The sequence below is a fragment of the Triticum dicoccoides genome, chromosome 4A, assembly GCF_002162155.2.
Source record: "Triticum dicoccoides isolate Atlit2015 ecotype Zavitan chromosome 4A, WEW_v2.0, whole genome shotgun sequence".
In the NCBI taxonomy this organism is placed as follows: domain Eukaryota; kingdom Viridiplantae; phylum Streptophyta; class Magnoliopsida; order Poales; family Poaceae; genus Triticum; species Triticum dicoccoides.
Window position 1 is genome coordinate 529484021 of NC_041386.1, and position 11096 is coordinate 529495116.

General features: G+C 41.8%; 2 protein-coding genes across 2 annotated transcripts; both read left to right on the forward strand.

Moving 5' to 3' along the window:
• The first annotated feature begins 7669 nt into the window (after window positions 1-7669).
• LOC119289060 lies at window positions 7670-9374 on the forward strand. The gene is made up of 5 exons (XM_037568493.1): window positions 7670-7875; window positions 8492-8602; window positions 8693-9031; window positions 9105-9167; window positions 9237-9374. The coding sequence occupies exons 1-5, from the start codon at window positions 7687-7689 to the stop codon at window positions 9372-9374; spliced, it is 840 nt and encodes a 279-aa protein (XP_037424390.1). The 5' UTR covers window positions 7670-7686.
• A 40-nt stretch (window positions 9375-9414) lies between these two features.
• LOC119289061 lies at window positions 9415-10389 on the forward strand. Its single transcript, XM_037568494.1, has 4 exons — window positions 9415-9492; window positions 9586-9696; window positions 9998-10243; window positions 10331-10389. The coding sequence occupies exons 2-4, from the start codon at window positions 9595-9597 to the stop codon at window positions 10349-10351; spliced, it is 369 nt and encodes a 122-aa protein (XP_037424391.1). The 5' UTR covers window positions 9415-9492; window positions 9586-9594; the 3' UTR covers window positions 10352-10389.
• Window positions 10390-11096: the final 707 nt, after the last annotated feature.

The following is an 11096-nucleotide window of genomic DNA, read 5'->3' on the forward strand; positions in this document are numbered from 1 at the left end:
TAGAGGATTGACGTATTACCGAAGGAATGGGTTGACATCTGAGCAGTTGAACAACACATATCTATGTGCTTGGAATTTAGTCATCCCTCTAAGAACATAATTGCCAGGCTTTCCAAGTGGTTTTCCTACCGAAGGAAACAGAGTTGATCCTTGTTCAACATCAACCGCCTCATCGTCATCGTCATTCCTTGAAGGCCGATTATGCTTGGTGGCGAAACCATCAATATATCTTGAGCAAAACGTCATGCACTCGTCTGCAAGATGTGCTTCAGCGATAGATCCTTCTGGATGTGCTCTGTTGCTCACATATGACTTGAGGACACAGAGATACCTGCATAAATAAAAAATGAAAAAAGAAGACAAAAAATGTAAATGAATGTAGTACTGTAATAATTAGAAAATATATATGTCTCATTTTTGACAAGATACCTTTCCAAAAACCACATTGAACGGTAGGCCACAGGGCCACCTATTTTTGCCTCTTTTGCTAGATGAAGAACCAAATGCACCATAACAGTAAAAAATCCGGGCGGAAATATCATCTCCATACGGCATAATGTTATCTTTATTCTTTGCTCTAACTTCTCAAGATCTCTCACATGAAGAACCTTTGCACTAACTTCTCTAAAATATGCACATAGATCAAACAAGACAGATGTGACATTATCTGGAAGTAAGCCTCTCAATGCAACAGGCAATAGTTGTTGCATCAGAATATGACAATCATGGCTTTTAAGGCCTGAAATTCTCCCTCCAGAAACATTTACACATCTTGAGATGTTCCCCGAATACCCATCTGGTACTCTTATATCATGAAGTACTTTGCAAAACTGCTGCTTCTGTTTCTTTGACAACGTATACGAAGCAGGAGGAAGAAAATACTTGTCATTGTTTTTTTTGAGGATGTAGCTCTGGCCTGATTTTCATGTCCTGCAGGTCAAGTCGTGCCTTTAAATTATCCTTTGACTTGCCCTCTATTCCTAGAAGTGTCCCATATATATTTTCACATACATTCTTTTCAATGTGCATAATATCTAGATTGTGGCAGAGCAAATTGTAGTCCCAATAAGTCAAATGAGAGAAAAACCCGTTAACAAACTTCCAAGTTTTGGAATCATCGAAGTTCTCAATTGATTTTATCTTATCTAAAACTCCAACTTTAGAATAAAGAGTTGGTTCTGTTTTGTGTGCCTCCAATCCATCAAACAAGTCAGATTCATAGCGGAACTCATGGTCTGGGTGCAGAAATCAGCGATGTCCCATGAAACAGAACTTCCTCCCATGTTTCAAGCGTAAAGACCAAGTTTCATCACTACACGGGAAACAACCGGACTCAGAACTGGTGCTATGTCCTGAAGCAATTGCAAGCCCAGGGGAGTCACTCACAGTACACAACACAACCGCATAAAGTTGGAACGTCTCATCTCGAGATGCATCATATGTTAACATTCCAACTTCAAACAACTCAGCTAGTTCCTCATAAACTGGTTCCATGAATACATGGAAGTTCTTTCCAGGGTAACCTGGAATAATCAAAGTAAGTAGAAGAGAGGAGGCTTTCATGCATAACCATGGAGGAAGATTATAGGGCACTAAGACCACGGGCCAACAGCTATGTTTGGAACTCATCTTCCCAAATGGATTGAACCCATCAGCTCCTACTCCAAACCTCATGTTCCGGGGGTCTGACGCGATGTGTTTATACTTAGAATCAATGGCCTTCCAAGCCTCTGAATCAGCTATATGACGTGATGCTCCATCCTTTGTGCGCTCTTCGTCATGCCATCTTAAAGCTGTAGCTATATCTTTGTGCATGAAAAGCCTCTTAAGCCTTGGCTTAATTGGAAAGTACCGTAACACCTTCCTTGGGATTGCCTTCCTTCTTTCCTTCTTAGTCAAATTAGTTTTATCTGGTATGTTCTTCCACCTTGAAGTTCCACACACTGAACAAAAATCATCACTCGCTTTCTCTTTCCTATAAAGCTGGCAGTTATTTTCACAAGAATGAATTCTCACATAACTAAGCCCAAGCTTTCCAACGATCTTCTTCGCCTCAGAAAATGTACTAGGTAAATTCTTACCATTAGGAATTGCTTTCTGCAGAACTGCTAGCAAATCATTTAAAGATTTATTGCTCCACTTGTTAGTGGCTTTTATGTGGAAGAGAATAACAACAAGAGAAAGGATGGATAGTTCACAACCTGGCCATAAAGGTTGATCTGCATCTCTCAAAAGGTCATAGAAAGCTTGTGAATCAGGGTCTGGTCCTGGTTTAGACGTATTTTGGGCTTCAGGTTCTATCGTTGGAGATCCACAGAAAACATCTTCCACTAACTGACGCATATTAGATTTTGTTCCTTCAAACTGTGATCGTGACCTTTTGTTACTTCTCATGTGTGTTGGAGTTTCACCTTGTTTGTTAGCAGAGATGAATGATGCTATTTCCCCATGGCAACCCCAAACAGTATATCCAGGTGAAAATCTGCTACAAACCAAGTGATCGTACACATCCTCCCGCAACGATCCATTGACACATATGACGCATGGGCAACGGATCTTGGCATCAGAACTTTTCCCGATGTACGCAAAGTCAAGAAAACCAGCAACACCAGCCAAGTATTCCTCACTTGGTCTAGGAGAAAGCAATAGCTCCTTTATAAATTCTAAATCCATTGATACACTGTAACAAAAGGAAATGTAGTTACTGCGCTGAGTGACAAGGGACAAAACTAACATGAACATGTCTTCCTATAATTCCTTAAACAGACTTGGTTTGGTCTTTATTGCAACAACAGACATAGATGGGTCGGATGGTCTAGTAGTACTAGTTTACTTCTACAATGGTCCTATTTAGAACTTAAAAGAGAAGCACATCAGCAAGCCATGAAGCTGCCACTCTGAAACCTGATCTGACTCGGTCTCAAGACATTGGAGAAGCCGGTTCCATGTCCAGTTTTTAAGCCATATTACTAATAGACACTCCAATCAATAGATAAACAAATCATAATAAAATACAAAGTAACCAGCAACTACAAATATACTATCAATTAGCAAGCACAAGATCCAGATATACGCAACTAGCAAACAACAGCTGCAATCGGACAATCAAGACAATGTGAACAGCGGCATCATTTATGATATACACTAACAATTTCTAGTTCCTTTCCCTAATATTTCTAATTCTAGTAGTTCACAAACTTCACAAGTTGACATATGACATAAAGATGCTTCTATTACCAGCGTCCTGGTCAGGAGCAGAGGGAGGCGTCATCCTGGTCGGCTGGTCGTCCTGCCTGGAGTTCTGAGAGGAGGGAGACAACCGGAGGACGGCTGGAGTGGCTGGATTTTCGAGACCAGGCGGCGGCGATGGCGTCCCCTGGACGGCGGGGGCGCTGGACCAGCACGCAGGAGCGCTGCAGCAGCGCTCGCGCGGTCGTACGGGGAGGCGCCGACGTGTTGGTCCTGGGCTCCTTGTGGCGCACGGCGGCGTCGCCGCACCGGGCAAGGGCGGCGGCGGAAGGGTGGTTGCGCCCTGTTGGAAGCGGCGGCGGAGGAGGGGGGGGGTAGTGGATAGATTTCCACCAATTCACTTTTTTCTTTTGAGGAAACCTACCGTATCACATGAAAAAAATCGTTTTGCGGCCAGAGAAAACGATGGGCTTTTTTTAGGAAGAACGATGGGCTTGAACACTTGGCGTCATTTAATTCTCAAAAATAAAAAACTTGGCTCAACCATTTTTTTATTGCCTGGACAGTCAATGGAGCTAAGCCAACTGCCTAGGTCATCGATTCTGGTTTTTACTAGTCCAACCGCAGGTCTGCGTCCTTCAAAAACCTATTGTCTAATGTAGACGCATCTCTACCAGATTCCGTAAATGAGGTCGTCCGCTATAATAATCGGGTCATCCACTATAAAAACCGTTGTTTTACACGGTCCTTCCTGTTTGTTCTATTCTTGAGACCGCGCCCCTCTTGCCATTGTCGCGCCTCACCGTGGTCGGGAAACTCCACACCGTCATGCCAGGGCAGCCGCGCCGTGGGCCGCCGTGTGTGTCGCTAAAGTCGTTCAGTAAGAAGGAGTGGACGGCGCACCTGGCGGCGCGTCCACTGGATGCTTGGCCTCACGCATTGGTCCTAGTCGAGGCAACCGGCGCGGCAGGCCATGAGCATCAGCTAGTTCTGGCGGCCGATGCTGCAGGCCAGGGAGCCGCAAGTCCATCGCTTAACGTCCTTGGAACGAGGAGAGTAGATTGATTTGACAGCCTCTCGGATATGTCCTTTCAACATCATTTGCGGTCGGTTGTCAGTCATAGCTTTCCCCCACACGACATAGATTCCATGGGCAGTCGTGTGGGATGACACGATCTTGGTCGAGGCGACCAATCAAGAGCAAGATCGGTCAGTCTAAATACAATAGTTTTATTTAAAGAACCATCAAGGTCGCTGGTTTCCTTCTCTAGTACAACTGCAAGTATGCTCGGTTTTTTAAACCGTGCGTGCAGCTGGTATCCCTCTCCATATTCTCTATCACCATGAAGGTGGAAGGAATGAGGAGGCTAGATTGATCTGTCAGCCTCTCGGATATGTCGTTACAACACCGCCGACGGTCGGTCGTAGTTGACGCATATCGTCGTCGCCAATTTCGTAGCACCACCCCATGCGCTCTCAACACCGGTCAAAAGTCGTCAGCCTCGCGGGTTACAACATGCTCTCGGGCTGATTGCAACTTATAGCATTGTCGGCCTTAGCTTTCTCCTAGACCGGTCATAGCTTCCATGGGTAGTCGTGTGGGGATGACATGATCTTGGTTGAGGCGACCGATTAGGAGTCATATCGGTCGATCGAGTTACAAAATGTTTTTCTTTAACCAACCATCGAGGTTGCAAGTTTTCTTTTTCTGATATGACTGCAAGTATGGTCAGTTTTTTGAACCGTGGTGTAGCTGGGATACCCTCCCCTTATGCTCTGTCACCATGGATATGTCATTACAACACCGTCGACGGGTGGTGGCAGCTGACGCATGTCATCGTCGCCACTTTGTAGCACCACCACTTGTGCTCTCAGCACCGATCAAAAGTCGCCAGCCTCGTTGGTCACAACATGTTCCTGGACGGGTCGCAACTTCTACCATTCATATTAGCCGTAGTTTTGTCCTACACCGGTCATAGCCTCCATTAGAAGGCGTGTGGGAATGATACGATCTTGGTCGAGACGATCAATCAGGAGCGGGATCTGCCAGCCGATCGCTGCTGTTGGAGCAAGAAACAATGTTATAGGTTCTTTAGCACATGTTACGTAAATCAATTTTATAAAGCCATTACTATTTATCTATATCTAATTTCCCTTTCAATCAATAAAATAATAAATACAGTATACTCTATTTTTCCATGCCAAAAACACTTTTTGGAAAATTTATATTCCAAACAAATTAATATATGTAACAATGTCCCGGTTCTTCCAAAACAATTTCCCTCCTGTTCTCCTTGAAAAAAAATATATATCCAAATTTCCCTCCAGTTCTCGACCATGGCGCTTATTTTTCCCTCCAATTACTTTCACGCTTACTTTTCCCTCCAACTAACTAAAAAAGGCTAGATAAATTGGGTCTCAAACCCATCCACATCCAGCCCAGCCGCCCACTGTTCGGCGGCTACCTCGCCGCACTCCAACGCAGCGGCCGCCACCTGCAACCCCCCCCCACCCTTCCCACCCCCATCTCTCAACCCCCGTAGGATCTGCCGCTTCCTCGACCTGCATCGGCGCCGCTTCCTCGATCTGTCCCGGCGCCGTTTGGATCGTTGCGGCGACGGCTTCGTCGGTCTTCAGCTCCGCCACCTACATCCTGAAGGAGTACGATCTCGTGGCTGGTATGGATCTGAACGCCACCCTTCCCTGATCTGATTGCTACGAATTCTCTGAGGTATGCTAAGTGAAACACCACTGTAGTGATGCAGGGGCGGGGACAGGGAGAGGCCAGCAGGGGTTCCCCTGCCAATCGCTCGCTCCCTCAACAATTCGTAGCACAGTGTGTACTGTAGATGCCTAATGGCCGTGGCTAATTGCATAATTAGCCCATACGTAGACAAATAATTAAGCAATCACATATGTTGAAAAGCCCATAAACCATATAAGGTTGTGTCTGACTATAGTTTTGCGATGTGCCAATGCCTAATCCACTAATCAGGTCGATCCATTGATATACGTGCGTGTTCTACACTTCTGCTAGATCGATCCATTGACTATTGTTTAAATTTGATCAGACTTCCTGAGAAACTAGAAGCAAACGGCGCGCTTTGCTGCGCCCGCTCCAAGCTTTTTAACATGTCTAGTTTGCAATCTGGGCACACGAAATAAATCTGGGCTCATTCGGCTCCTTTGTCATTTTCTTTGATGCCCTAAGACTATCATGATCAAACCCAACTCTGCTCTTCAATTCGATGCAGCCGATCTACTGTAACAGTTTTGCCTGCGTAAATTGAACCATTAGGATAAAAAATGACTGAAATTACGAACAGAGAAAATGCTTAAGATTTGCACCATCACCTGATGATCCTATGTACTTTCAATTTCCCTTCTGTTTAGGGAAGCAGTGAACATCATCAAGCCCTGTACACTTTTCAACTTAAACCTGTCCTGAATCCATATGTCGAGAGTGTTATATCTTAGTGTGGGTGTGGCTGGACCCATGGTCTTGTACCTCATCTCTCTGTTTTAAGTTATGATAAGCTGATAGTGTATTGACGTGCTACTGTGTACTTCTCTGCCCTCTCCATTCACATGTCTATTGGCAAATTAAATTGTCCCTGTTATGTCATTAGTTAATTTGGTTTTACTTGTAATGATTTAATTGACATTTTTATATATAACTTAGGATGGCGACGGACATGTTGACCATATACCTGCACTATGAAGATACAAATCAGGAAGCCAAAATGTTACAAAGATCCATGATGAGACGTGATGTCTCGTATTACGACTTAATCTTGATGATCGAAGAAGTTGGCTTTCAGGCAATTGACTTTCTGTACTATGAGGAAAAAAAACCGTCTAGGCAGCTCCTACTTAGTTCACATTTATGATGAAGGTCTTGTGATGAAAATGTTGTCCGACCCTGAGATTGCGAAAGCTGTCCATCTGTATGTGTCGAAGGAGAAGGCTGACGATCATATTGCTCCGCCTAGCAAGCAAATTGATGTTGCTCCATCTAACCATCCAAATGAGAGTGTTCTCTTACAGGACGGTGGTGTCTCTGCTGAAGGGGCAGGGCAACTTACTACGCAAGGGCCGCAAAGTATCCCTCTTGAACCATGCTTATTACATATCTGTATCTACTGTTGTAATTATTGGAATAAAAGATGTGTGGTTGTTCTGCAGGACCACCACGTAGGTCAAAAAGGTTGAATGTGATTCAGGTTACGGACCAACGTGATGATGAAGATGGAGACTGTAACAATGGTGAGCAATTCCCACAAGGTCATGAATCACAAGCATTGGTCGATGAAGAGGGTCAAGTTCACAATCAAGGTAACAACCTATTACATTTTGTGCTTCTATTAATTAACTTGTATATGCTTAGTATCGAAAGAATAATCGGCGGGCGTCATTTCATTAGTACTTTTCTTAATTAATCTTGTAGACAAGGAAGTATGCAAGCGCAAGAGAACAAGCTTGCCAATTGTCTAGAACATGCCAAAGGGGCAGAGAATAGTTGTGAAATGCAATGAAGATAGCCAGCCTATAGGAGATGAAGGTGCAATCTTGGGGAAGTTTCTGGGCACGGTTGCTAGAAATGGAGGATTTTGCCCACTAAACCTAAATGATTGGCGTCATGTCAAAAAGAATAGTGGTGAGGAAACAATATTGCAGTGCGTACAGGTACTTCGCAATTAACAAGAAAACAAAATATGTTATTTGCTACCCTTCTATTTATATCTAATTTGTCTACATGAGATGTAGTGTGGTCTGCATGTCTATTTACATCCATTCATTATTTTGTACTTTCAGACAAAGTTCGTGTATCGTCGATCATGTGAAAAATGGATACTCAAATCAATTGGAAGAGACTGGAGGAAATTTAAGTCTAGTTTGAAAGATGCTTTCTTCAAACCCGCCATTGAAAAAAATCCAAACATCAAGGGAAAGGCTTTGTATAAGCTCTGTCCAGAAGATGTGGACGATGATCAATGGCGTGGGCTTGTTAAATATTGGAAGTACAAAAAAGGAAGGGTAATGAATGTGATACTGTACTTTCCTGTTTTGACATTTAAATGTGAGTTCTCGGTCTTATCTTAAAAGTTGCATTTACGATATGATTACATCATAACAGGCCCTTGTTGAGAAGAACAAAATTAGTCGTTCCCTCGTGAAGGATTCACATAATGCTGGCACAAAGAGTTATGCTTGTTGGGGCGAAGACATGGTGAGTAATCTTGATTCCTGAAGTGTTGTCCTGTGTCTCTTTTGTCATATGGGTGCTGTTTCTGTTTTGTAGAGGCAAGCTGATCCTGAAAAGAAACGACCACACAGATCAAAGGTTTATTTAGCAACTCACAAGAAGAAGGACGATGCTGATGCTAAAAATAAAGATAGAAATAAGCGCCTGGTAGGCAATTAATATAGAAATTGTCTAATTGTTCTCCGGATCAAGTTATGGTTCAATCTAACTAGTGTATGCATGATTCTTTTCTTATAGGATCGATTGGAGAATCTAATAACCGAACGACCAGAGTTGGCACAAAATTTGAATGGAAGAGTCGCATGGGAAGGTGATGCCCTGCAGGAAGTGTTAGGGAAAGAAAAGATTGGACAAGTGCATGGCATGGGTTTGCTTCCAACTCCTAAGCAAGTCTACGGTCGGACGCCACGGTATCTAAAGAACATCAATATGACTACAACTGATGGATCACCATATGAAGTTGAACATGACGTTTGGGAGGTAATAGCAAAGATGAAGGAGCATATAAAAAAGCAAGACCAGATTATTAAAGATATGAATAACAAAGAAGGCTATGTCAATAATGGCATAGAAGAGGTAAAGGACTTCTTTATCCCACCCTTTGCATGCATTTCTATCAATAGTTTACTCAGATTTGTTAGTTCTGTAGGAAAACCTCCAATCAAATGATAATGGTATTTCTCGGTCACCAGTACTGCTTGGTAAAACAAAGGTAATGTTAATAAATGCCTACATCATTGCTTGTCACTCGAAACCTTCATATTAATATTTCAGTTTGCAGAGAATCCAGTGCAATGGACCCGTTGAGGCACGCTCGTCTATGCAACATGACATTCCTGAGGATAATAATTTGTCACGTTCGCATGAAAAGGTTATGCCTGTAGTTACTCTTACTCATGTCACAAAGAATATAAAATAATTGCTTGCTTACCATTGTTGTGTCATGGAACTAAGTTGGCGACCATGATGTCAACCAATTACAAATTCAACAAAATTCATCATCACCACAAGACCTTGTTATTGATTCTGTGCTAGAGGTAATTTTCGTGCCTTTTGAGTTTTGAAGTTGTAGATTTCTGTAGCTTCAAGGTATGAATATCATTCCATCTAATATTATTGTATCTTGGTAGGTGAGGGAAATGAGGAATATTACGGGTGAATCTGCTTCAAGACCGAACCAGCAAAGGACTAGAACTGAACACCCACACCGCTCAAAAAGAAGGCGTTCTTCTTCCATCAAGGTAAAGATTCACCAAGTAGCATGGTTTACTGCATCCAAATTACCAACCCAAACCCTCATTATCATGTCTGCTTGAAAAATTGATTTTATTACAATTTTTGCTCAATCTGCTATATGCAAGTAAACGATAAATTTAACCAAGCATGAGCTTGCGAGGTGACCTTGGGCATTAGACTTCGTTGCCGGGTCCAGTTTATTTAGTTTCTTAGGGCACCTTAGTGGGTTGACATTAAAAAGATCTCATATTATTAATGCAAGTTATATTATCATGTCATAGAATTCTAATATTGATCATAATATAGGCTGCTTCCAAAGTAGTCTTAAAGACTTCAACATATCCCAACAAGCGGAATGTTGCGTATGGTACTATTCGGAGTACTGATCCAAGAACTAAGGCTGGTGGTATTGAGTTAGGTGCTGAATTTGCTCTTGTGCGCATAGACGAACCTATTCTTGATAATGAGGAGTTGGTAAGGGAAGTTTCTGATTGCAAGACAATTGGCGAGGCTTTCACTTCAGGATACTTAATTGCCTGGCCTTCAGCTTTTGTAAGTTACAATCTTCCCTTCCACATTCTGAAATCATATTTGTGTACATTTAATCACACATATCTAAGGTGCAATTTTCTTCTACAGATTCGAGAGAAGGATGGTTGATTTGCTGTTGAATTCTTGGATCAAGAAGCAAATAAAATATGAAGATTTTAGCTACCAATAGTTGTAGTTTAAATTGATAGATTTAAAAGTGTAATATCATCCTGAAGATCTTTCTCTTTCATCGAATTGATGCAAATGCGACAGTGTAATATTCCCCATAGTTGTGTTTTTTATCCTCAAAATTATATGACTGGTATCTTTATTGTAATGCATATGTATCATACACTCTTCTATATTCGTAATAAATATCTTCATACGAATTTCTGTATGTGTACTGCTTCAGTTTAAATATCATTTTGATATGCTGCCAAGCATAATAATAAAATGATTAACAATTTATGCAATTGCATTTATTTTATTAAATAAATTTATATTCCATAGAATGGGTATCCAATTTTTTGGTTACTAATAAAAAACAAATACATTAATTATGTTACCATATTGACATAGTAGTGTTACTGATGGTGTTACTATAGCTACAAAATTTGTTACTAGAGTAGTTGACAACTATAATTATAGTGTTACGATACATGGATATTATGTTACTAGTTGGGTTCGGTGCTAAAAAATGTGTTACCAGTTGTGTCACGATAGTTACATAAACATGTTACCACCGATGTTCTACGTCTATCAAAATATGTTATTATCGGTGTTACTATAATTACAAAAGTGTGTTACCGGTGTGTTCGGTAACACATAACACACATGTTACTATAATGCAGCTGTAACACATTTTTTAACATAT

Bases quoted from the DNA above. Each gene is read 5' to 3' on its own strand.
- LOC119289060 (XM_037568493.1), top strand. From the start codon at position 7,687: ATGCCAAAGGGGCAGAGAATAGTTGTGAAATGCAATGAAGATAGCCAG. The intron at 8,603-8,692 runs GTAGGCAATTAA...CTTTTCTTATAG, and splicing joins AAGATAGAAATAAGCGCCTG to GATCGATTGGAGAATCTAAT. The intron at 9,168-9,236 runs GTAATGTTAATA...TTCAGTTTGCAG, and splicing joins TACTGCTTGGTAAAACAAAG to AGAATCCAGTGCAATGGACC.
- LOC119289061 (XM_037568494.1), top strand. From the start codon at position 9,595: ATGAGGAATATTACGGGTGAATCTGCTTCAAGACCGAACCAGCAAAGG. The intron at 9,697-9,997 runs GTAAAGATTCAC...ATCATAATATAG, and splicing joins GGCGTTCTTCTTCCATCAAG to GCTGCTTCCAAAGTAGTCTT. The intron at 10,244-10,330 runs GTAAGTTACAAT...TTTCTTCTACAG, and splicing joins TTGCCTGGCCTTCAGCTTTT to ATTCGAGAGAAGGATGGTTG.